The following is a 27,277-nucleotide window of genomic DNA, read 5'->3' as shown; positions in this document are numbered from 1 at the left end:
AAAGTTCCTCTGGGGAGTTGCCTGGGCCTTTTTCTGAATGCACCTCTGGCCAAAAAACAAATAAAACAAACTCTTTCTAGGGATCTCAGGGACAGCACTTTAACGGAGGAGCAATGAAGAACAAAGCCTCCCATCTGCCACCGCTAAAGATGATCCCCGGGCAAACTGGGGAAAACAGAGCAGAAAATTAAGCCTTTGCTTGGTCTCCTCTCCCAGGCTCAGTTCTCACCGGTCCAGACCCGCAGCACACCCTGCAAAGAGGTAGGTGTGATGGAGATCAGGAGCAGAAGCAGAAGACAGCCTGGATATTGACCTTTCCCAGGGATGCTTTGATGCCGAGCTGTTTTATGCCTAGATAATGAACATACCCACAGCACTCCTGGGTCTGAACGCTGGTATCACTCTCTGTCCTCTTGCTCCAGAAAAGCCACTGAATTGTGTTACTTGGTTTAGTTTGGAGGGAAGTGGGGAGTAGAACAATGTGATCAGTTTACATACAGTCTTTCAAGAAAGATGAAGATAAATCGAGTGTTCAGACACAGGTTATGACTCACGACAAGGCTGCAGGCTTCTGGGAGGCCGTGATTCTGGGGGATGGCAGAGCTGAGCAGCAGGCAGGGATGGGGCTGCGATTTTTGCATTGATTCTAACTTATACTTTTTTCTGTATCTTAGCAGTTCTGAAGTTGGGATGCATCTTAGTATATATCAAAGCTTCCTTACAACCATTTCCTCTAAGAAGTAGTCATGCCACATAGTTGCCCCGGACTATTACATGCATGAATATCAAAAGCACCAGCATCAAACCCTGGAGAGTGGTATCCACCATGTGCATGGAAATCCTGGAGCCTCTCCTAATTGGTCTGGGAGTGAGAAGGGAAAATTTCCCTTCAGGAGCCCTCCCCAAAGCAGGAATCAGAAGCAGGCTGCAAAACCAGCTTCAGAACCCAGAGCCAACGCTTTCAGTTCATGCTTGGATGATAAAAGGCAAACTCATAGAAGGAGAGAGTAGGATGGTGTTTATCAAAGGCTCAGGGATGGGGGTGGATGGAGAAAAGAGAGATGTTGATTAAAACGTACAACGTTCAGCCAGGCAGAGGGTCAAAGCTTTAGTGATCTATTGTACAGCATGATGAGTATAATTAATCATAGCATTGTATATTTCAAAATTGCTTAAAGATTGGGTTTTAAATATTCTTATCACAAAAATTCATAAGTACATAAGGTGATAGATATAATAATTTACTTGATTTTATCATTCTACTATGTAAACACATACCAAAACATCACATTATACCTCATTAATATATGCAATCATTATTTGTTAGTGAAAGATAAAATTAAAGAACAGAATTACTGTATTACCAAGACACTTCATGGCACTCAGGATGGCATTGCCAGAGGAGTGAGGAGACCACAGGCAACAACAATTTGGGAGTCAAAAGTGAATCAGAAAAACCAGGTCAATGTTAAGAAATTTAGACTATATTAACCAATTTTATTTTGCTCATATTTTTCTTTTTATATTCACCCAAGTACTATATTATAAAAATTTTTACCTAATTAAATGTAAAGCCCATTCAAATAAGTTAAAAATAAAATTCTAAAGAAAGCAGGATGCTGTAGTTTTCCATTGCAATGTTAGTTCTTCCTTAGTGAGACATAAAATAAAGGTGCATTTGGGATTAGGTTGAGTTAAAGGCCCCCAGTCTAATCTCCTGCTTCAATCGCAGTGCCCAGGAAAATGAGCCAGAGACAGGCAGAATGCTGAGCCCCACTGAGTTTGTAGTCAAAGTCCCCACCTCGCTTTGGGGCACGTTCCTCTTCCTTCCCTCTTGAATGAAAAACCGCTTCCCTCAGACATCAAGCGCTGCTGCATTCCTGGTCTAGATCAGTTCTCAGGAAGTCTTGTTCTTTTCTTCTTTTTGGGGACAAGTGACCTAGAAGGCTCACTTTGGAGAACATGCCTTCCGGGTGGAGGGGGTGTTGTATTTTAACAGTGGGAAAGGAAGGGCCCTCCCAAGGTGGGATTTCGGGCACTGGTCATTGGAACAGACAAGGGAGTGGGTTCTCACCCTCCACTCCTTGAAGTCTAGCCATGTGGGTGGGAGGCTGGAGCAGCCAGTGAGGACACTCAGCACAATGTGGGCAACCGGACAAGATGGATTTGAATTTATAAAGAATCTGCCTTCCTTCCTTCATGTTCCAAGCAAATGTTCCAGGTATTTAAGCCACATGCTGGGGAGGTAAGAGATAAGCCTCATGCTGGGGAGATAGGAAGATGGGACACAAATCTGGAAACTACCCATCAACAGAAGAACAGATAAATAAATTATGGTATAGTCATAAAATAAAATATGATACAACTAAGAAGATGAATGAGCCAAAATATGTGCAAGAAATGCATGAGTGTTACAGAGACAGCGTGGAGCCGAAGAATCCCGACACAAAATCAGAGTGCATGATTTTGTTTACAGGAAGAACAAAAACTGGGGAAACTAAAGGATGTTATTTTTAAGTCGAATTGTGGTTTCCCTGGGTTTGGGGACTAAGTATTGATGAGAAAGGGGAGAAGGGACATCTGGGGTGCTGGAAGGGATTCTGTTTCTGGATCTGGAAGTTGGTTTATGAAAATACGGGTGCCTGTAGTTTACGAAACTTCATCAAAATGAACACAGGATGCATGCACCTTCTGCAGTATGGGTGCTGTCAAGAAGTTTGTTAAAAGGAAGATACTTTCCTGTGGATCATATGAGGCAAAAAAAGGAAGATCCTTCCGTTTGGGTTGCAGAGATGGGGAAGAAACCCGAACAGGCTGGCTACAGGATCTGAAGGAGGAGACTACATTAATTTTTTAGCTTCCACTTTTATCAGCCTGCTCAAAGCAATGCCCCAAACAAATTACATATTCTATGTCCCTGCAACTTCATGAAATAGGGATCCGCACATAAAAACGTGTTCCCCTGAGAGCTCCAGCAAACGGGTTTCACACACATCCATCAAGACTGCAAAAGGGGGTTAGGTGTGGTGGCTCATACCTGTAATTCCAGCACTTTGGGAGGCCAAGGCAGGTGGATCACCTGAGGCCAGGAGCTCAAGACAAGCCTGGCCATCTCCACTCAAAATACAAAAATTACCCAGGTGTGTAATTTTTGCCTATAATCCCAACTCGGGAGGCTGAGGCAGGAGAATTGCTTGAACCTGGGAGGCGGAAGTGGCAGTGAGCCAAGATGGCGCCACTGCACTCCAGCCTGGGCAACAGAGAGAGACTCCATCTCAAAAAAAAAAAAAGCAAAAGGTCTCCACTTCCTTATTAAAGGAAGATTTGAAAGCGTGCACACACACACACATACTCACACACACTCAACAGCCTCTAACGGTCATAATTTGTAGCCTGGGCTGAACCACAGCACTGTTTCAGTCATTCCATCTGCCCATTTTGTGGCCTGCAAGCTCTACCCAGCCAGAATTCACCCTATGAGCCCCACTGAGCAGTAAGCAGTTATTTACTCCATCAATACTGACTGAGCACCTGCCTCCATCCAGGCCCTGTGCTGGGTGTTTAATCTGGCAGCAATCATAGGAGGCAGGGAACACGATCCCCATTTTTACAGATGAAAAAGCTGAGATTCAGGGACATCAGAGCACTTATCCAAGGTTACAACTGGGTGGCAAACAGGGGAGCTACAGTTCACCCCTATGCACCATTCCTTGCTAGAAATTGTAGCCTTGATTTTCCAGTTATCTAATATTGCATAATGAGGCACCCCAAAACAGTGGCATAAAACCGGAACAATGATTTGCTCATGGATCTGGGGATTAACTGGGTTCCACTGGGCAGTTCTTGCTCAGGGACTCCCATGTGTTTCCAGAGACATGCAGTGTCTGTGGCCCTCTCCAGAGATTCCTCGCTGGGAGTCCAGGCATCCCCGAGCATCTCTGTCTGGTCTCCCCACATGGGGACCTCGGGGTATCAGAACTTCTCACAAGGGGCAGAAGTCTGCAAGAAACCAGCAGAAGCCTAGAAAGTCATGCAGTGTCACTTCTGCCACATTGTGTTCATCGAGGCGGCCAAAATGGCCCACCCCAGCTCAGAAGGAGGGGACCTGGATCCCACCTCTTGACGGGAGGAGTAACAAAGAATTTGCAAATGTTTAAAACCACCACAACTGATAAGTTTGTCACAGAGGATATTGACCACGATGACTGTCTTCACATTTCCACTGTCTTCCTTCACTTCTGATGTGCACTTTAATGCCGTATTTCCTACTTCTGAGTTTGGCCATGTCACTTGCTCTGGCCTGTGGGATGTTAGCCCAGTGATGTGTTTCCCCTCTGCCATCACCATGGGGAAAATGTGCCTGGACCATGCCACTGGTCTGAAGGGGAGTGTCTCAGTTCATTTTCTGTTGCTTATAACAGAATATCTGAAACAGGGTAATTTATAAGAAGTGAAATTTATGTCTTACAGGTCTGGAGGCTGGGAAGTCAGGGGTCACGTCTGGTGAAATCCTTCTTGCCAGTGGGGACTCTCTGAAGAGTCTCGAGACCGTACAGGACATTACGTGGTGAGGGAGCTGAGCATGCTAGCTCAGGCCTCTCTTCCTCTGCTTTTAAAGCCACCAGTTCCACTTCTATAATAACCCATCAATTCATCAATTCATCAACCTATGAATGAGCTCATCTATTTGTAAAGAGAAGAGCCCCAATCACCTCTTAAAGGCCCCACCTCTCAATACTGCCACATTGGGGATTGAGTATCCAACACATGAAATTTGGGGGATACATTCAAACCATAGCAGGGAGGGAAAGGAGATGGGAGACTGGAGGGGCAGGGCCCAGCCAGCCTGAATTAGCAGATCCTCAGTCATACCGCAGGTCCATGAGTATACATCAGTTAAGTTGCAGAGTTTTGAGATAGCTTGTGACTCAGTGTTTTTGTGGCTCTAAGTAATTTGGACACCGCCACTCAAAAAAAGACATTGGAATCCAACTTCAGAGAAAATATTGGGAGATATGAGAAACCTTATAACTAATCGTATGTCACAGAGTTCTTCAAGATGAAGAAAATATAAACAGGAGACAATTTTAGATACCGGCCAAACTGGTCAGTGACATCTCAGAAAGTTTTTCAAGGTTCTGTGCCTATGCACTCCACCAAATGGACTTCTCCAAAGAGACTCCCACCAAAGCTATAACCAAGCCCTGCCCAGGGCTGTCTGCCTTGAACAACTCATTCATTCAGCTCATTGTGATGCTTCATTCCCAGGGCATGTTTGATGTGCAGGTGTGTGCAAGTGTGTATTGAGCTTTATGTGTTGTGTGGGTATGAAAATGGGAGAGCATCTCTGAATGATTCTTTGTAATAAAGAAAAATGGAAATTCATCGTACACTGGTCAGTCATCTTGAACTCTGATACCAGCTATTTCTTTAAAATAAAAAGGAAAGAAATTTTATTTTCTCTTTACTAAATTTTCCTTGGAAAAATTATTGCCTCTACATTCTTGGCTCATTAATTCCACCCCATTTCTTATGGGGCCTCCCCTTACCACCACCCCAATTTTATCCCCAAGAGACAATGGGAAGTAATCAATGAGAAGAGGCTGGAATCAGACATAGAGAGCTTTTAAGCTTGAAGGAATGTGAGAGGACACCTCATCCAACCTACCTGCTTCCCTGAGAGGCGGGGTTTGAACCAAGAGAGGGCAAGTCGTCTCCTGGTGACCACACAGCGAGGCTAAGAACCAGCTTAAAGTAGAGCTCAGGCCTCTTTCAAGAGCTTCCCTGGAAAACTGGTGAAGCCAACCAAAGCACAGCAACCATGGCTTTGCGTCATTCAGTTTTTCTTCTCTGGATTTCAGTTCATTCATCTCTAAAATGCATGCCCTGGATTAAATGAGTTTCAAAGCCCTGTCTAGCTCTTTGATTTTTTTCTTCTTTTTTTTTTTTTTAAAAAGTAATTTAAAGAGGAGGGCAGGAACACTAAACCTCTCTCAACAAGACACCTGGAACCAAGCAGACCCATTTCCAAACCTCAGCTCCACGATGACCTTGTGCTGTTATGCAAGTCACTTAACTTCTCTTCCCCTAAGTGACCCAGGAGGCAGAGAAAGTACCTACTGTGTCCACACATAATTCAAAGGCACCAAGGGATTTTTTTCCAGCATAATTTGCTATATGGCAGTTATATTTATTAGAGAGATACTTTCCTGAATACCTCATGTAAATCCCAGCTCAATTAAGTCCAGGCCAACCTTTCCATAGTAACGACACAAAGCATGGTGGGTTTCCCTTTTACCGGCTGAGAACAGCCCCATCTTGGACAAGTTTCAGCAAAGCTCACAGACCAGTCTATCTTAATGCTTTTGAAATGATGAGATTCCCAACTCCCTTTAATCTCTTGGTATTCTATTTCATATTTGGGTTGTAAAGTGAGACTTTATTTTTATTTTATATTAAACTATTTCAGAATCACGTAATTCGAATTTACATAAAAATAACCACAGTTATGTATAATAATGTTGAAAAATACACATCAAACTAGTCATTGTGGAGAAACACCCAGAACTTGATTCATCTATCTTGCACTTGATTTATGGTTTAGCATAGTTTTACTTTTTAAGTTTTTAATTACATGGGTTGGAAGTAGGGGGAAGCACCACCACCTTTCTAAGGCCAAAACCTCAGCAGGTTTTCACCCTCCCCATGGAAATAGAGCTAATTTCAGAAGTAGTAGTGACAAGAAATAAGATAATACATGTTAAGCCCTGAGCGCCTTTTTATTGTTGTCACTGAGCTAACTTTCCTTTTCTTCGTTAACTTTTAAATACTGATCTGTTTTTAGGATTATAAATATCCAAGGGAAACAGAGACCTTCTGGAGTCATCCCTACATTGGGGAGGGGTACCCCAAGAACCCTTTGGAGAGGTAAGGATGGCATTGTGGATCTGGGCACCACATTCTCTTATCCTCCAAACCGCTTCCCATGGCACAACACCACAAGCCCACCCAAGCACACCATCCCCTACCCACATATGTGTGGCCTTGGGATAACTTTAGACTTGGAATAAAAGGTGGCGCCACTGGGAAATACAAATGGTGGCTTTCCTTCTTCCCTGGGCCGTTTCTCCCTTTGAGTCTGTTTAAGGACCTATTAGGCTGTGGCTTGGACAGACACTGAGATGAAGCCCTCAATTCCATGATCAGGATTTGTTTCTAGGTCCTTGTTCACTGTCCCTTCATTGATGTCATGGAGCCACCTCCATCTTGATGGTCACCATCAGGGTTTGGAGGAGTCTGGGGTTACACATTTCAAGATGGGGAGAAACCCTAAATCTTTCTGGCAACTCCAGCCTTAAGAGTGCCATTTTCCACCCAACCTTCTTTTCCAGAATAAAATAGGGCCAGCATGGAGTCCACCCCATAGCAGGTGGTTCCAGGTCTCAGAACATGTAAGGATGACCACCAGAGTTCTGGCTTCAGTCTACAAAGCCTGACCCCAGTCTCCAGCCTTCTGCCACTGACCCCCTTTCTCCATCTTCACTGGTCTTGTTCTGTTCCTGGAACTTATCATGCTCTGTGAGCCACAGGGCATTTGCACATGCTGTTTCCTCTGCCTGGAATGGTCTCATCTCTGCCCTATCTCAGGGACCTCTCACTCATTCCTCTGATCTTGTTCCTCAGGAAGTCTGTCCTAAGCCCCTACAAGTCTATGAAGAGTCCCTCAGCTTTCCCTCCTGAGCCCTCACTGTGTGTGTAGCTAGGCACTACACTGGGAGTTCCCTGAGGATGGGAGGTGTATTAATCCATTTTCACGCTGCTAGAAAGTACTACCTGGGACTCAGTAGTTTAAAAAGGAAAGAGGTTTAATTGACTCAGTTCCACAGGGCTGGCAAGGCCTCAGGAAACAAAACAATGGCAGAAGGGACAGCAAACACGTCCTTCTTCACATGGCAGCATGAAGGAGAAGAATGAGAGCCAAGTGAAGGGGGAAGCCCCTTATAAAACCATCAGATCTCACGAGAACTTACTCACTATCATGAAGATAGCATGGGGGAACCCATCCCCATGATTCGGTTACCTCTCACGAGGTCTCTCCCACCACACGTGGGGATTATGGGAACTACAATTCAAGATGAGATTTGGGTGGGGACACAGCCAAACCATATCAGGAGGTGTCCATTTTGCTCAGTCTTTCATCCCTTACTCTCAGCACAGGGCCAAGAAGGTACATTAGGTAGTAGTTGCTTGGTAATTATCACAGAATGAATGAATAAAGGAATGCTTATGGGCTCAAAACATCAATGTGTTTTCCCTTTTCCTCATGCAAAGAGCAGAATTCCACAAAAAGGGGATGGCCAAAGCAGGAGGTACTGTCCCTGGACTGCCTTCCCAACTCCAGACTTCTCAAGCTCCCCGAAGACCCTTCTGAATCCCACCCGTACCCGCACTCTGGAGGCACCCCTGTAAAGGCCTGATGTTTTTGTGTCATCTCAAGACTTCAGAGGAGACCCCACACCAGGCCCTGCCCGCAGTAGGCTCCAGTCCTGCTTTGCAGGCCTCGGGGGGCTCCAGTGAGAAACTTGCCTAGCTGAAAAGCTATGGAGCCCCTTTGCCTAAAATCTATGCTTAGTCCCTGGGGACGGGATCAGTCATCCACAGCCTCAGCATCACGCAATATGCCCAGGTAACAAACCTGCACATCTGAATCTAAAATAAAAGTTGAATTTTTTTTTTCCAAAAAAGAAAAAACTTGCTTCAGCTTTGCTCCTTTCTTTATTGATGAGGAGAAAGAGAAAGCACGGGCTCTACTTCCTGCCAGCTGAGATCCCCGCCAATACGAGCAGTTCTCCAGGAACAAGCATGAAACCCTCCAGAAAAACTCACCTTCGTCCCACTTCATCTCCTCAGGCTACAAAACAACAGCAAAGGCGCTTTGAGACAGGCCACTTTCTGATTAGCCCTTTAAGGGAAAACCTTTCCTCAGCAGGAAATGACGTTCCAGAGGCTGCTGGACAGAAGCATAGAAACAACTATAATCCAACTGCCCCTGAGGAAGCCATGCAGTCCCTCAACACAGCATGTTCTTCAGTTTCTCATGTCCCCCCATCTCTGTGGCCACTCCAGGATACCCCACCAAGAGCCTGCGGGAACACCTCCCAGGGCCCCTTTCCAGCCCGTTCCAGATCTCATTCTGGGCTTTGGGAGCCTTCAGCTGTTTCCCAGAGTTAACTAAACATCAATTTAATTACACTGCTGGGCTGTATAAATATTATGCTCTACAAAATGGTACCAAGCAGATATTTTTAGGAGGTCACAGATGTTTCTTGTGATTAGCCTAGTTACAGGTCTGAAAGAATTTTTTTTTTTTCCTTCAAAGAAAAGTCAGTGAGGATTCTCAGCTGTCATTTGGGGATAGTTCCCAACATGGTTAAGCGCTGTGCTTGTTAACGGCACACCTGGGAGACTTCGTTTTTGTCTCCTCTACCCTGTGGCTGTCAGTTTCCCTCTGAAACCCGGCAAGTGGGGCCCAAAGTCCAGGATCATAGAGCAGGTGAACCAGTGAACCAGAGGCCAGATCCCAGCAAGGGTTGTTTATCTACCTCTGGACTTGCCCTGCCTCTTGATTCATGCCACAAACATTTATAGAGCACCAGCTATGTGCAAGACACCACACTGTAGCTGCCACTGCAAACTTGGATAAGACACTAACTAATATTAAGTGACAAAATGAGACTTCTGTTCCCACAGGTATACAAGAGGGCTCACAGCAACACTGTTTAAAATCACCCTAAACTGGAAACAATCAAATACAATGGAACACTGCTCAGCAATAAAACAAACGAATAGTAACTGTGCACAACAGTGTGGATGAATCTCAGACACTGAATTCTGAGTGGAAGGCTCCAGACACAGCGGAGTGTGCACTGCACGGTCCCATTTATGTAAAGCACAAAAGTAGGCAAAACTAAAGTCTATGGCGTTAGAGTCAAAATAGTGGTTATCCTGGAGGCAATAGTAACTAGAACGGCGTGTGAGTGAGGATTCCTGGGGCGCCAGTCACACCCTATTTCATGAACCAGATGTTGTGTTGGTTACACGGGTGTGTTCCATTTGGGGAAGTTTGTGAGCTGCACACTTAGAATGTGTAGACTTCTTCCTATGATGTTATTCTTCAATTTAAAAAATGCATTTAAAAATAAGTAAATAGGTCGGGTGCGGTGTCTCACACCTGTAATCCCAGCACTTTGGGAGGCGAGGTGGGTGGCTCACCTGAGGTCAGGAGTTCGGGACCACCCTGGCCAACATGGCAAAACCCAGTCTCTACTAAAAATACAAAAATTAGCTGGATGTGGTGGTGCACACCTGTAGTTCTTTAGAAGGCTGAGGCAGGAGAATCGTTTGAACCCGGGAGGTGGAGGTGGCAGTGAGTCGAGATCGTGCCACTGCACTCCAGCCTGGGTGACAGAGCAAGACTCCATCTCAAAATAAAATAAAAATAAATAAAACAATAAAGTAAATAAAAGCAACTTACCCAATGGGGCAAGATCCAGCCCCAAGCAGTCTACTTCCAGAGTTCGAGTTCTAACTGCCGTGTCCTGGTGCCCCTTCAAATGCAAGCGCTGCTGGAGGTCGCCAGTACTCAGCACTTGCTCTGATCCTTCTCTGGACCTCATCAACAGAGTCTGCTGCACCTGACTTCCAACTGCTGGAGAGTTTTCTCTCAAATGCCCAGACCCCACTCTGCTTGCATGAGAGGCAAACCAAAGAAGCCAGGGAATCAAAAACCCCTGTCCCAGGAGCAGCCCTGTATTAGTGAGAGTTCTCTTAGAGGGACAAAACTATATATCTTTAGGAGTTTACTAAGTATTAACTTACCTGATTACAAGGTCCCACAAGCTGCAAAGCAAGGAGAGCCAGTCAGAGTCCCAAAACTGAAGAACTTGGAGTAAGATGTTTGAGGGCAGGAAGCATCCAACACGGGAGAAAGATGTAGGCTGGGAGGCTAGGCCCGTCTTGCCTTTTCATGTTTTTCTGTCTCCTTTATATTTGCTGGAAGCTGATTAGATTTTGCTCACCAGATTAAGAGTGGATCTGCCTTCCCCAGCCCACTGACTCAAATGTTAATCTCTTTTAGCAACACCCTCACAGACACACCCAGGATTAATTTTTTTGTATACATACTTTAAGTTCTAGGGTACATGTGCACAACGTGCAGGTTTGTTACATATGTATACATGTGCCATGTTGGTGTGCTGCACCCATTAACTTGTCATTTACATTAGGTATATCTCCTCATGCTATCCCTCCCCTCTCCCCCCACCCTACAACAGGCCCCAGTGTGTGATGTTCCCCTTCCTGTGTCCAAGTGTTCTCATTGTTCAGTTCCCAACTATGAATGAGAACATCTGGTGTTTGGTTTTCTGTTCTTGCAATAGTTTGCTGAGAATGATGGTTTCCAGCTGCATCCATGTCCCTACAAATGACATGAACTCATCCTTTTATACGGTTGCATAGTATTCCATGGTGTATATGTGCCACATTTTCTTAATCCATTCTGTCATTGATGGACATTTGGGTTGGTTCCAAGTCTTTGCTATTGTGAATAGTGTCACAATAAACATACATGTGCATGTGTCTTTATAGCAGCATGATTTATAATCCTTTGGGTATATACCCAGTAATGGGATGGCTGGGTCAAGTGGTATTTCTAGTTCTAGGTCCTCAAGGAATTGCCACACTGTCTTCCATGATGGTTGAACTAGTTTACAGTCTCACCAACAGTGTAAAAGTGTTCCTATTTCCCCACATCCTCTCCAGCACCTGTTGTTTCCTGACTTTTTAATGATCGCCATTCTAACTGGTGTGAGATGGTATCTCATTGTGGTTTTGATTTGCATTACTCTGATGGCCAGTGATGCTGAGCATTTTTTCACGTGTCTGTTGGCTGCATAAATGTCTTCTTTTGAGAAGTGTCTGTTCATATCCTTCGACCACTTTTGGATGGGGTTGTTTTTTTCTTGTAAATTTGTTTGAGTTCTTTGTAGGTTCTGAATATTAGCCCTTTGTCAGATGAGTAGATTGCAAAAATTTTCTCCCATTCTGTAGGTTGCCTGTTCACTCTGATGGTAGTTTCTTTTGCTGTGCAGAAGCTCTTTAGTTTAATTAGATCCCATTTGTCAATTTTGGCTTTTGTTGCCATTGCTTTTGGTGTTTTAGACATGAAGTCCTTGCCCATGCCTATGTCCTGAGTGGTATTGCTTAGGTTTCCTTCTACGGTTTTTATGGTTTTAGATCTAACATTTGAGTCTCTAATCCACCTTGAATTAATTTTTGTATAAGGTATAAGGAAGGGATCCAGTTTCAGCTTTCTACCTGTGGCTAGCCAGTTTCCCCAGCACCATCTATTAAATAGGGAATCCTTTCCCCATTTCTTGTTTTTGTCAGGTTTGTCAAAGATCAGATGGTTGTAGATCTGTGATATTATTTCTGAGGGCTCTGTTCTGTTCCATTGGTCTATATCTCTGTTTTGGTACCAGTATCATGATGTTTTGGCTACTGTAGCCTTGTAGTATAGTTTGAAGTCAGGTAGTGTGATGCCTCCAGCTTTGTTCTTTTTGCTTAGGATTGTCTTGGCAATGCAGGTTCTTTTTTGGTTCCATATGAACTTTAAAGTAGTTTTTTCCAGTTCTGTGAAGAAAGTCATTGGTAGTTTAATGGGGATAGTGTTGAATCTATAAATTACCTTGGGCAGTATGGCCATTTTCACGTTATTGATTCTTCCTATCCATGAGCATGGAATGTTCTTCCATTTGTTTGTGTCCTCTTTTATTTCATTGAGCAGTGGTTTGTAGTTCTCACAAAGGTCCTTTGAAGAGGTCCTTCACATCCCTTGTAAATTGGATTCCTAGATATTTTATTCTCTTTGAAGCAATTGTGAATGGGAGTTCACTCATTGTTTGTCTCTCTGTCTGTTATTGGTGTATAAGAATGCTTGTGATTTTTGCACATTGATTTTATATCCTGAGACTTTGCTGGAGCTGCTTATCAGCTTCAGGAGATTTTGAGCTGAGACGATGGGGTTTTCTGAATATACAATCATGTCATCTGCAAACAGGGACAATTTGACTTCCTCTTTCCCTAACTGAATACCTTTTATTTCTTTCTTCTGCCTGATTGCCCTGGCCAGAACTTCCAACACTATGTTAAATAGGAGTGGTGAGAGAGGGCATCCCTGTCTTGTGCCTTTTCATGTGTCTGTTGGCTGCATAAGTTTTCAAAGGGAATGCTTCCAGTTTTTGCCCATTCAGTATGATATTGGCTGTGGGTTTGTCATAAATAGCTCTTATTATTTTGAGATATGTTCCATCAATACCAAATTTATTGAGAGTTTTTAGCATGAAGGGCTGTTGAATTTTGTCAAAGGCCTTTTCTGCATCTATTGAGATAATCATGTGCATTTTGTCTTTGGTTCTGTTTATATGCTGGATTATGTTTATTGATTTGCGTATGTTGAACCAGCCTTGCATCCCAGGGATGAAGCCAACTTTATCATGGTGGATAAGCTTTTTGATTTGCTGCTGGATTCAGTTTGCCAGTATTTTATTGAGGATTTTTGCATTGATGTTCATCAGGAATATTGATCTAAAATTCTCTTTTTTGTTGTTGTGTCTCTGCCAGGTTTTGGTATCAGGATGATGTTGGCCTCATAAAATGAGTTAGGGAGGATTCCCTCTTTTTCTATTGATTGGAATAGTTTCAGAAGGAATGGTACCAGCCCCTCCTTGTACCTCTGGTAGAATTCAGCTGTGAATCCGTCTGGTCCTGGACTTTTTTTGGGGTAGGCTATTAATTATTGCCTCAATTTCAGAGCCTATTATTAGTCTATTCAGGGATTCAACTTCTTCCTGGTTTAGTCTTGGGAGAGTGTATGTGTCCAGAAATTTACAGGATTAATACTTTGTATCCCTCAATCCAATCAAGTTGACACTCAGTATTTACCATCACAAGCACTCAACCAAACACTGATGGGATTTAGTTTAAAAATTCTGCAACTCCCTCTTTCCTTGGGCTGGATAACACTGAGTGGTGTTCTGCCCTGTCTCCCTGAACTGCTCTGTGGGGTTGAGCCCCTCAACAATGACATGCTCAATAATATGCCCTGTATCACCTTCCTTTCCCTCCCTGTCCCACTGCCCCACTCCCCAAGGGGTATTTCCTGGAATCACCTCACAAATCCACAGCTGGCAGTTGCATATTTGCCCCAGGGCCTGCCACTAGACTGTGAGGTTCAGGAAGCCCCTTCTCAGAGAGGCCTTCCCTGGCCACCCAGGTCCCTTTAGCCACATTCTCTTCCTTTCTCAAGTGTCTTCTCTGGTTATTTGTTTGCTGTCTATTGCTTGTTTCCCCACAACCCACCCACAACCCTCATCTGGAAAGACAAGCTGCAGGAGAAGAGAAACCTCAGCTTGCTTGCCACCAGCTCCTCAAACCAGGAGTGATTTCCAAAATGTTTCATAACCATATGGCAAAGGAAAAAAATCCATCAGAATGGGTCACTGAAAAACCGGAATGGTGTTTGACCAATCAGAACCAATCCTGGCCTCATATATCCCAGCTTACTATCAGCCCTGCCAAAAGTACTTCACTCCTAAAACATCATCAGTGCTCAAAAAATATTTTTTAGACAAATAGATTAATTGCTCAGTCAGTCAGTGAACAGATGAAACTAGCAATTCGTGACTAAAAATCCAAGATCTTCCCTAACTTAAAACCTGAATAAAAACCTTGCCGTCTTTGGTGGTGCTGTCCTAGTTCTTGTGCCAAAACACACGTGAACAGATCCACCCATGGGAGCTGAGACAGTCCTACTTCCCTGTTTCTTGTTTGGAGAATGGAAAAAATCACCTGCAAAATCGTGAGGTCCCTAAGAGTTGCCCTATGATCCAGAATCTCAGTCTGGTCTCCATGCAGCCAGGCTCACCTCACTGAGACTCCCACAGTGGCTGTGAGCCATTTGCTCCATCCTTCCTAGGGCACAGTGTGCATCAAACCCTGTTCAGAGACAAAAGAGGTGGGATCTCTGGGAGAGCTCTTTTAGCCCAACCTCTGCCAGTAACCCCTTCTAGTAGCCTTGCCTAGACGTGCCTTTAATCTCTGAACCTCAGATTCCTGCTGTCAGGATTATCTTCCAGTGGTCATCTCCTTGGGTGGAGGGAAAGGCTCCATTCACCATTGCATCCCAATGCTTAGCACAGAGCCTGGCACATAGAAGATGCACAATCAACAGCTAAATGAATGAACTGTTCAACCAATGAAATGATAACATTTCAATTCTAGATGGCATTAGGTTCTTACAGTGCCCAGGTCTTGTGCTCAGTGAGAGCTTCCCATGTACTACCCACTGACTGAGCGATGCAGGTCCCTTGGAAGGTGTGAAGCAGGTTGCAAACAGAGAATGAAGGGCTACTTTCCAGGGATGTCCAGCATATAAGCTGACACACTCTCACCTCTGAGCTGTCCCTGGAAGGAGCCCTTCACTTCAGCACCAGGTGTCCATGGTCATCACCTGGGCCTGATTTCCCTCCTCCCATCCTTTGGCAGAGAAACAGAAAGACAGGTAAGTGTCGGTTTTATGGGTTTTATTAACACCTACATAAAACCGGCGGGGGCTCGGGGGGTGACAGTTTCCCAGAAAAGAGTTTCCTTAACCTCTAACAGAAAAGTGATACAAATCCTTCATCAGAGTAGGTTTTCTGTCTCCTTCAAGCAATGAATGGAATATTCCTGGTTGTAGATAAACTCAAGATTCTTGTTAGGAGACCTAGGACCCCACTGTGAGCCTTCCACTCTCCTATCCCAATTTCTGATGGTGGCAGAAAGAACTAATTTTGTAGTTCTCTCTGTTGAGTCCCAATTTAGAGCTAGGACTCTGTTCTAGATCAGGCAACTCTTAGTGTCCCAGAGGGAAAGAATCTCATGCCTGTTACGGTCTGGGGCCCCTCACATCATAGCACTCTCTGCCGGGCCATGGTCAGATAGAAGCCTGCAAGGACAGGAGAGTCAGAAGAAGCGATGGGCTCAGGCACTCCGACCCCCACCTTCTCCTGTCCCGTCAGTATCCCAGCTTAGCTCCTGGCTCCTGGAATACTGAAGACTGGCAGGACTGCTTGCTCACACAATGAGGAAGAATAAATCCTGCCTCCAAGGAAGAGGGGTTCATGTCGCATCCTTCAATTGTAAAGTTGCCCCTTGTGAGATTTTTCCTACAGAGCATGGCCAAATGTGAGAAAAGTTTCAGTTGGGCAAGTCAAGTCAACCTCTTACTCTTCAGGAGGGCATTACTTGAAGGAGAGATCTATGTTCAAAACACAAGGTGGAGAATCATATCTGGGGTTGGCTTCCATCCCTGTGAAAAGATAAAAAACCACAAATGGAGGTAGGGCATGTACAACATGTACAGTGATGCTTGTGTGCACATATCTGCAAGAAAACACAAGAAGCTGGTAGCTGTATGTGTCTTTGGGGAAGAAAATTGGGGAAAGCAGTCAGGAGAAGTATAAAGAACTGATTTTTCTCTGTATACTCTTTTCTATTATTTTGATTTTTTTTCCACGTGCATTTTTTCTAATTTCAGGCTTTTGTCTATTCATTCAACAAACATTTTGAGAATCTAGTGTAGGTGCCAGGGATTGAGAGAACGAAGCAAAGTGAAAGCAGGCAACAGGCAAGGGTCCTGACTGATCTCTGCCCTCAAGACTCACAGGTCTTGAGAGGTCAGAGGGAGCCATGTCACCTGTCATCCAAACTGCGCCTCATCTGAAGAAGGAGATTCCACTAACTGAGCATCAAGACTGCAGGGCAAACTGGGAATGTCTTAGACAAGCCAGGGCATTTGTGTGGCCCAAACAGAACCACACCCATACAAAGGCAGAACACTGAGCTGGGAAAAAACCACACCCATACAAAGGCAGAACACAAATTGTGGGAGAGAAAGACAACAGCTCAATCAAGGCAGTTTCCTGGAGGACAACCTTGAGGACACGCATGGAATGTAGATGGTGGAGGCGGGGGAGTTGGTAGGATTGTGGCCTCCAAGAAAATCCTACACCTCAGTCTTCAGGACTGTGGCTAGGATGAGATATCACACCCATGAATACATTATTTGTCTTAGTGTGGGCTCTATCACAAAGTATCATAGACAGGCGGCTTAAACAACAGACTTTTATTTCTCATCATAGGAAGCTGGCAAGTCCAAGATCAGGGTGCCAGTCTGGTGAAGGCCCTCTTCCTGGCGTACAGATGGCCACCTACTTGCTACATCCTCATATGGCAGAGAGAGTAAGAAAGCGGACAGGGGATGGAGAGAGAGAGGAGAGAGAGAGAACGAGCGCTCTGGTCTCTTCCTCTTATAAAAACACTGATATGGTTTGGTTCTGTGTCCTCACCAAATCTCATGTCAAACTGGAATCCCCAGTGTTGGAGGTGGGGACAGGTGGGAGGTGATTGGGTCATGGGAGTGGCTCCTTCATGAATGGCTTAGTGCCATCCCCTTGGTGCTGTTCTTTTGATGGGGATCTCACAAGATCTGGTTGTTTTAAAGTGTGTAAAACCTCCCCTGCCCAAGTCTTGCTCCTTCTTTGGCCATGTGAAGTGCTACTCCCCCTTTACCTTCTGCCATGATTGTAAGTTTCCTGAGACCTCCTCAGAAGCGGAGCAGATGCCAGCATCATGCTTCCTAGACAGCCTGCAGAACCATGAGCCAATTAAACCTCTTTCTTTATAAATTACCCAGTCTCAGGTGTTTCATATAGCAATGTGACAACAGACTAATACAGACGCTAATCTTGTCATGGGGGAATCACTTTTGTGACTTCATCTAACCCATATTACTTCCCAAAGGCGCCACCTCCAAATACCATCACATTGGGGTTCAAGGCTTTGGCATATGAATCTGGGGTGACACATTCACTCCACAGCATTACCTTACATGGCAGAAGGAATTTTGCAGACATAATTAAGGTTATTAATTCATTCACGTTAAAATAGGGAGCTTACCGTGAATTACCTGAGTGGCCCAGTATAATCACATGAGTCCTTTCATGAAGAGGCAGAAGATGAAGACAGAAGAATTCAAAGAGATTCAAAGCCTGAGAAAGGCTCAACACACCGTTGCTGGCTTTGTGGATGGAGGAGCCATGTGGCCAGTCTCAAGTTGCTGAGAGCATTCTCGGCTGATAGCAAACAGTCCTATCACCACAGGAAGGTAAATTCTGCTACAACCTGAATGAGCTTGGAGAAGATTCTCCCCTCAAGCCCCCAGAGAAGAGCCCAGAGTGGCCAACACCTTGAGGTCAGCCATGGGAGCTGAGACTACAGCCCAGACTGCCTGGAATTCTGGCTTCCAGAAGCTGCGAGCTAATGAATGGGTATTGTTTCAAGCCGCTTAATGTGTGGTAATCTGTTACACAGCCATAGAACACTGACAGGCAAACAGTAAGACCATGTATGGTAGGAAGCCACGGTCATGAGCCCAAATACCCACAGGGGCCCTGCAAGACTGGCCCAGCCCAAGGAAACTGCAGCCACCAACTCTCAGCCTCAGAGCCAGGGAGGCCAAGCGGGAAGGAGTGGGGCCTGGGTCTATCTGGAGAACCCACTCGCTCCACACCCACAGCTGTTGCCTGGCAGGAATACAGGTTCAGTGTATCCAAACGACCCAATTTTTAAAGAGAATACAGAAATCCAATTTTTTATATACATTGTCCTAATTCAAACTTTACTAACACTGTGTTGGTCCACCTTGTATAGACCAAACAAAACACAGATGTGTGTTTTGAGACACATGTGACCTTCCAGGGCACCAGTCAAGTAGAGGAGAAAAAGCAGGAAAGTCCTTAGAGGTGGTGGGGAGCCAGTCTAAGTGCCTGCCCCTTCCTCTCAGCCAGTGGAGAAGGGACTCACATGCATGGGAAGCCGACTTCCAGCCAGGGGCTCTGTCGGGCCACCCGAGTGAGGGCTCCCCAGCAATCCACTGTCAAGAGGGCTCCTGGTCCCATTTACAGATGAAGAAGCTTGGGCAAGAGGCGGTTCCGTGCCCACCAGTGGTCAGACAGGTGTAAAATGGTGATGCTGGGCTCAAAATTCCACTTCTGATTCCAGAATCTGAGTCCTTCCAGCAGCTTCCCGTGGCATCCAGCATCGAGCATTTTCTTGAGATTGAAAGGGGTTTGCGGTCACGTTTCTGAGGCCTGGGCTTCCCACTCCTCACTGGTTGACCACCTTTCTCTCCCTACTCCAGGCTCCTGCACCTCCATCTCTCCAGCCCCTGCCCCATGGCTGCCCTTCCCCACAGCCCTTCCTCACCCCCTGCATCCCAGCCTCTCCGATTCCATTCTCACTGCTTGCTTGTAGCTCAGGCTCTCACTTTCCCAGTTCCAAATTCTTGAGGAAGGAATTGAGTTAGTTCAGGTCACTTTTTTTGTCCCAAGTCAGAATACGTCCTAGGTCAGATGCCAGCCCAGGCATGAGCCTGCATGACCCCTCTGCCCACTCTCCTGCCTCTAAGCAACCTCCATCTCAGGACCAAACAGCAGAGGCTACGATTAACACATGGTATGAGCAAGACTCCCAGGTAGTAGGGGCTTAGGTGAGCCATTTCTCTTAAAAAGGAATGTGGCACGGCCGGGCACGACGGCTCAAGCCTGTAATCCCAGCATTTTGGGAAGCTGAGACGGGGGGATCACCTGAGGTCAGGAGTTCAAGACCAGCTTGGCCAACATGGTGAAACCGCGTCTCTACTAAAAACACAAAAATTAGCTGGGTTTGATGGCTGGCGCCTGTAATCCCAGTTACTAGGGAGGCTGAGGCAGGAGAATTGCTTAAGCTTGGTAGATGGAGGTTGCAGTGAGCAGAGGTTATGCCATTGCACTCCAGCCTGGGGCACAAGAGCGAGACTTTGTCACAAAAAACAAAAGAAGAAGAGAAAAGGAATGTGGCACAATGGCACCCCAAACACCTGCCGGCCCCATGTCTGACACTCAAACATGGTTGAATGGGAGAGGCCTGGGCCAGTGGAGCTGAGTGCTCACAACAGAGCTCAGAATCCACTGGAAGCCTCTGAGACATTCACAGGCTGGGGGCACTGACAGGAACAAGATGCAGATCACCCCTTTAATGACGCACGTGAGAGAAGAAGCCAGGATGTGCGCTAAGTCCATGCCCATCCCCTTAGCAATGTCTAACCCTGGAGTAAAGCACTCTCAGGAAAAATGGTCTCTTCCTTTCCCACAGACAGGATGATATTTGGTAAGCAACAAGTTCTCACTCTGCCTTTGTCTAATATGAAATGGAGGAAGGCCTCTGTAGGACTATCCAAATCAGTCAGGAGCTGAACACTAAACCAAGACGAGGTGAGAGGGCTCATCTTGCTGAGAGAAGGGGAGAGTTGAGGATCCTTCCTCTTCAGGAACACAGCCACACAAAAGCCTTATTTCTAAGGGAGGGTGGCAGGTTCTTAAAAACAATGCAATTAGCTTATATGACACATAATAAACTGCATGTGTTTATATGCAGTGCACAAGATGATGCTTTGACCTGGGAAAACATCACCACAATTAAGACAATGAATATACCCACTACCCCCAAGTTTCCTCATGACATTTGTCATAATCCTTCCCCATTTCCCCATGCTCTTGTCTCTTGGCAACCACTAATCTTTTTTTTTCTGTCACTACAGTTTACATTTTCTAGTATTTAATATAAATCGAATCGTATGGTATGTGCTCAGTCTTCTCTGGCTTCTTTCACTCAGCATAATTATTTTGTCATTTATCGACATTGTTGTTTGTGTGTACGCCAATCATTTCTTCCTTTTCGTGGTTAAGTAATATTCCATGGTATGACACCGCACAATTTGTCCACCCATTCACCTGTTGATGAACATGTGGCTTGTTTCCAGTTTAGGACTACTCCCAACACAGCTGCCATGAACAGTCACATGCATGCGAGTGTTTATTTTATACTTTTACATATGCTTTCTTATCTCTTGACAAGATACCCAAGAACAGAATGGCGGGATCATTTGGTAGGCATGTATTTGAGCACGGCAGTTGTGATGAAACTTCCACCCAGGTTTCAGAGTGTCCACACTGTGTAGGTGTTTGAGCATGGCAGTTGTGATGAAACATTCCTCTAGGTTTCAGAGTGTCCGCGCTGTGTATATTTAGCCCACAAGTTAAAAGTACACACAAACCACATGTGAGCCAAGAACACACACACGCTCACCCACAAGGAGTTGCATCAGCTGCATCGGACTTCATTCTGTTCTCCCAGACAACATGTGAAGGGAGCTTCCGGAGGGGAAATCTCCCAGGCTGCCCTCTGATTTTGTAAAATGTTCAACACACAAGCTCCTGACAGCATGGATACTTTAGAGATGGCTCACAGAGGGCTGTGGAATCTGGCTCTGGGAGATCCTTTAACTAATGGCACCATCTCATTGGCTTAGAATAGAATAGTTAGAGTCAATACTGAGGGCTTTGGCATGAAGTGAAGCAGAGCTGGAATTCTCTAAGGGTGGTGCCATCAGCGTCACCTGGGAACTTGTTAAAAATGTGCATTCTCTCCAGCCCAGATCTCCTGAGTAGAAGCTCTGAGATGGAGCCCATCAATCCAGACTTTAACCAACCTTCCAGGCAATTCTGATGCATGCTCCAGTTAAGAACCACTGGCCTAGAACACCTCCCAAGCCCTTCAAGTCTCCTGGAATTGAAACCATCAGAAGTTATAATACACCAAGAGCACCATCCCCTCTGTTGCCTGGGTTCCACCCACAGACCTGGGGTGCTCAATTTGCTTAGCTCCCCGCAATCTCATAGTAAAGTTTCCTCATGGAATCAAGTTACCCCATGCGGAATGCACACCTGCGCAATGATGGTTATCACTTCTTTCCCCAAAACATTAAACTTTTTTTTAAAAGGGGGAAAATGTCTCAAGAACACCATCATTGAAGTATTTAATTCCAATGATCATAATCACCCATTTCTCTACATGTGACTCTCACTCTGGCATAAATGGAGCATAAAGGGCATAAATGAAGCTAAAAAAAAAAAAAAAAAAAGAAAGAAAGAAAAAGTCAAAGATTCTAATTGATGCACTGCAACACTTTTTACTGCTTCAGAACCCTCCCTGAAAATTTACCCATCTGCAGGAAAATCAATTAAACTTGAATAGGAAGAATTTGAGTAAAAATATTGGATACTTTTTACTTTAATCTTCAGATTAAGCATGATTTCCACTCGACATTATCATCGAAGAGAGGTTCTTCCTTGGTATTTTTGCATGCTTAAAATTTAGCCCAGTCTTTGAAAACCCTTTCCAGCTTCTGGCTAAGCAGAACCTTGCCGCTCACTTTGAACTTGCCAGCAAGGAAAGCCTTCTGTGGGTTCATTTTGCCCAAAACCAGCTCCATAAAGACGGGCTCCGGGATTGTAAAGACAGTGTCTGCTGGGAGCCTGGCAGGTCCCGGATACATGTCCCCAGAACCATTCTTCAGATCAATGGTCCACTGCAGAATGATCTTCCCATCTTTGGTGATGTCCAGCTGGAAGATGGCATTGACTTTCTTGACCAATTGAGCTCCCACTTCCCTGATGTGAAGCCTAATGTCCTCAAACACCGAGAAGCTCTCGAGTTCTGACAGCTCTAGAGGATGTGGCATGGCAGGTTCTGGAACTGAACCCAGAACCTCGAACTGGCCAGCCAGAGGTCCATCCTCTGCTTTGATCTTGGGTTGATGGCCACTTCTCTTCCACATCTTCCTGTGCTAGTCCCCGGACCTTGCCATCTGGTCCGTGAGCAGCTGTGACCAGATTAATACCCACAGGTCAGATTGTGACGTCAAAGGTAAGGCCAAGTGGAGACTGAAGCTGGTGTGTGTGCTAGCATCTTATTGGCCAAACAAATGCTAACGTGTGACATCAGATAAGGGCTCAGACAGGCCATTGTGAGGCAGATCCACACACACACCCCCCTCCCAAACCAATCAGGGATGTTGGTCCTGCAAGCCCAAAAGGTCTGCCCCCTGCAATGGGGATAAGGGAAACTGGCCCCAGAAGCTTCTTTGGTGGCATGAACCCTGTCTTTCCAATGCAGACGTCTCCTCGGTGAAACCCTAAGTGAGACAGAAGTTATTCTTATTCCTCTAAAAGTGGGTAATACTTAAGTCCCATTAAGTGGGTAATACTTAAGTTAAGGTAATACTACAGATCCTGACACTGAATTTGGCTTTATCTGGCTGCTGGTAGAAAGGGAAATGCTTTTAGGCCAGAGTAATCAATTGGAGAAGGAATCAGCCCAGGGGCCTGCATCAGAAACTTTCCAGAAGCACAGTGAGACACACACAGAGAGAGTAAATGTCCCTAAGATCAGAAGATGCTGCCAGTCTCCTCTGATAACTGCACATAATAGTATAGCCCTTACGCTGGGCCAAAGTGCAGAGTTCTAAGTACTGCACATGTATTAACACATTTAACTCTCATTACAACCCCCTATGATAGGTAACTTTCTTTTTTTTTTTTTGAGACAAGGTCTCGCTCGGTCACCCAGGCTGCATGACAGTGGTGTGATCTCTGCTCACTGCAGCCTCCGCCTTCTGGGCTCATTTGATCCTCCCACCTCAGTCTCCCAAGTAGCTGGGAATACAGGCAAGCACCACCACACCTCGCTAATTTTTGTACTTTTTGTAGAAATGGGGTTTCACCATGTTGCCCAGGCTGGTCTCAAACTCCTGGGCTAAAGTGATCCACCTGCCTCGACCTCCCAGATAGGTATTCTTTTTATCCTCATTTTACAAATAAGGAAACTGAGGAGAGAAATGAAGTAACTTGCCCAATGTCATACAGTTAGCAAGTAGTGTAGCCAGATTTGAAGAGAGGCAGAATGACTCCAAAGTCCACCTGTTTATTTCTTTACCTTTTATTCTGAAATAATGTCAGCCTTATAAAAAGTTTGCAAAAATAGTACCTGTTTAACCTGCTCCCAGCTTTCCCAAAAGCTAACATCTTCTATAACCACAATACAGTGATCTAATCTGAGAAATTCACATTGATTCATGACTACTAACTAATCTACAGACCATATGAGGCCATATCCATCTGGTTTCAGGTCTCCCTAGTGCCTTGCAGTCTGGGACGGCTCTTCGGTCTTTGTCCATCGTTACCTTGACACTTGAATACTGGCCAGTTATTCTCCAAAATGTCCCTTCTTTGAAGACTGCCTGATGCTTTCTCCTGGTTAGGTGGAGGTTATGCCTTTGGGACAAGAATACCACAAAGGTGACCTGTGCTCTTCCCACTGTGCCACAGCAGAGGTTCATGATGTTACGTCCCATTTCTGCCGATGTCGTCCTTGATCACTTGCTAAAGCGGCTCCTTCAGGCTTCTGTACTGCGGAGTTGCTGTTTTTCCCTTTGTGATTAACATCTTTGGGGGAGGAGCCTCGAGACCTTGCAAATGGCCTGTTTTGCATCATCCTCTGGCCCACTTCTGTCGCATCCATCCATGGTCCACCCCTGCAGCAATCAGTGTGATGTAGGCCTAGCAGTCGTTTTCTATGTGTCTTACTCCCTTGAGGTTTAATAACTGGAATTCTGCTCTAAGGGAAAACACCCTCTTCTCTCCCGTTTCTTTATTTGTTCAATCATTTATTTATCTCAGCATGAATTTGTGGGTATTTGTTTATTCTGCGGGTCATCATCTATTATTATCATTGTTTATTTTCTTGCTAAATTGTCTCAGATTTGGCCATAGGGAGCTTCATCAAGTTGAAGCCTGTATCTTTCCTACACCAAACTGCTCTTACGTGTAAGCAAAGTTCCATTATATGGAGTTGCTGGAAACTTTGTCCTTTCTGGGAATGATGCAGAAGAATGAAAAAGGCTTCAAAGTACATTTGCAAAGATGGATGAGCTGGTGTTATCAATGTTGAGCAGTTAAACAAAGCCCTGTCTTCCAAAACCATGTTCTTGCCATGAGGTCACCAGGTATGGACAACATCAGCACAGCGATTTTAAAATGAGGAGGGCAAGAGTTCCCTAGCAAGTTCACTATAAGCAGCCAACAGAGAACTGAGCCCCACCACTGCCCATATCTCGTTTTCCTCAAGGACAGCGTTGTCCCCTCTAAATTACTCAGGCAGGTCCCCAATGGGGCTTTCATTCTCCTGCCACAGTGTGTCAGAGGGGAACGCAGTTCCACAGCTCATACATAAGAAATCCAAAACACACCAGGACTCGAGGGAGCACTTCCCCAATGACATTGTTTAGAATTGTCCTCCAATAGCAATCATAAAAGTAGACACAATGTCTAGTCAGTTTTATTATTTAAATTCTCAACAGGTACCGCTGCCTTGTTATCTGCACCGTGGCAGGCTGCTTCTCCTACCTTGACTGCCACACCATTGGCATCTTGAAAACACGCCGCCTCTAAGTGGACACAATCTTCCTCTGCCTTGTTGAGATTCTTTCCCCTTCGGTTGCTATTCAGACCCAAGAATCTGGTCCTGGCAGATTTGTAGCTTTTCGTTTCTGAATTCTTCAAATGCTTTAAAGGAATGTGAGAGGCGTAGAGATCTGTTCCCTAAAAAATACAAATAAATTAAAATTTAAAAATAAAAAATTGCAAAGCCATTTTATTAAGTAGGCTGCTTTTAGCTTCAAGTAACAACCACTACCATAAAAATTAATGATGGTTCAATTCAGTGGTCCCAGAGTGGGGTCCCCAAGCCAGTGGCATCAACTCCACCTAGGGATTCTTTGGAAATGCACATTCTCAGGCCCCACACCAGATCTGCTGAATCAAAAACTCTGGGGATGGGACCCTGCTGTATTCATCAGGATTCTCCAAAGAAAAAAGAACCAATATGACATAGAGAGAGAGAGAGATAAAAGGAGTTATTATAGGAACTGGGTCACATGGTTTTGGAGGTCAAGAAGTCCCACATGCAAACGAGGGACACAGCCAGGGGGTGTAATTCATTCCAGGTCCGAAGGCCTGGACTGGAGGACAATGGGGGTTGGTGTAAGTCCTGAAGACCAGGAGCCCAGATGTCCAAAGGCAGGAGAAAATCCACATATCAGGCCTGTAGAGAGGGTGAGTTCCACCTTCCCTGACTTTTTATCCTATGAAGACCCTCAGTAGATGGGATGATGCCTCCCACATTGGGGAGGGCCATCTGCCTTACTCAGTTCACCAATTCAAATGTGGTCCCCTCTTTCTAGAAATACTTCCATGGACACTCTCTGAAATAATGTTTTACCCCTGGTCTGGGGATCCCATGGCCCAGTCAAGTTGACACATAAAGTGAACCATCATGCCAGCAATCAGAGTTATAACAAGCCCTCCAAGGTCTGAATATTGGGTTTTTCAGTGGCTTGGAGAGGTCAGCCAAGATCTCTGTGCTGTGTCCACTCTTGCATTCTACCGTCCTCAGTGTGTTGCCTTTGGTCCCCAGCTTGTCACTTCACATCTGCTGGGCTGCCATGGCTCTTTCCATCACATCCTCACAAGACAGCATCCTAAGCCAAAGGGACAAAAAAAGGCCTCTCCTTGGACCTATCGCTTACCAGAAAGAAAAGGTACCAAGGCCTCCACTGGTCTCATTGGCAAGTGGCATGGGAATCACATGCCCATCAAGATTCACACCCCTGGGCAGGGCTCCCCATCCCTTGGACAGAATTGGAGTTGGGGTAACAGGAAAGAAAAGGGTGTTACACAGCGACAAATGCCCACCACAGGTACCCACAGCCTCTTCCCTTGCTCCTTGGAAGGCCACAAGGAGAAACCCCATCATTTTAGAGAGCTTTGGTGTCATTACATTTCAATAATCAAAGGTCATTTCCCCTTTTGCCAACCTCCTCATTGGCAACAAAATGTGCCTGGGGGCTTTCTTTCTGAAAGTTTACAGATCCATCTCCCACCTGCCAACCCAGCACCTGGGCAGTTGTATTCACTCACAGGTGTCGGGCTGGCAGATGGGTCTAACAGAATGGGGGAAGGGGATTAAGAAGTGTCACCCAGCCCCATCCCCTGAATGGGAACAAATCTATGTTACCAAGTTTACCCTTGCCCTGGGGCCTCAGACAAGGTGCCTGCACCTGGTCGTCAGATGCAGTGAGGGGAGAAGGAAAGGACTTTCCCCTTTTACTTTATGTATCCTGCTTTTGTTTGTAATGAGCATGCACTCACTCTGTGGTTTTTTAATTGAATACAATTTTTCC

The 27,277-nt window shown here is 45.3% G+C and overlaps 2 protein-coding genes across 2 annotated transcripts; one reads left to right on the top strand and one right to left on the bottom strand.

Annotated features, from left to right (window-relative positions):
• The first annotated feature begins 2,064 nt into the window (after positions 1-2,064).
• On the top strand, positions 2,065-27,277 carry LOC105539306 (chromosome unknown open reading frame, human C20orf78). The gene is given in 5 exon segments (XM_011979521.1): positions 2,065-2,245; positions 6,845-6,927; positions 26,512-26,590; positions 26,592-26,675; positions 26,677-27,277. Coding segments are annotated over 5 exon segments (666 nt in total). The 5' UTR covers positions 2,065-2,212; the 3' UTR covers positions 27,064-27,277.
• SCP2D1 (SCP2 sterol-binding domain containing 1) lies at positions 22,240-22,899 on the bottom strand. Its single transcript, XM_011979519.1, has one exon. It carries the CDS (start codon positions 22,814-22,816, stop codon positions 22,346-22,348), a length of 471 nt encoding a protein of 156 aa, XP_011834909.1. The 5' UTR covers positions 22,817-22,899; the 3' UTR covers positions 22,240-22,345.

Source organism: Mandrillus leucophaeus, unplaced genomic scaffold (genome assembly GCF_000951045.1).
Source record: "Mandrillus leucophaeus isolate KB7577 unplaced genomic scaffold, Mleu.le_1.0 Scaffold202, whole genome shotgun sequence".
NCBI classification, from domain to species: domain Eukaryota; kingdom Metazoa; phylum Chordata; class Mammalia; order Primates; family Cercopithecidae; genus Mandrillus; species Mandrillus leucophaeus.
The sequence above is the reverse complement of the archived record's forward strand: the minus strand, read 5'-3'. Positions and strand labels throughout refer to the sequence as shown.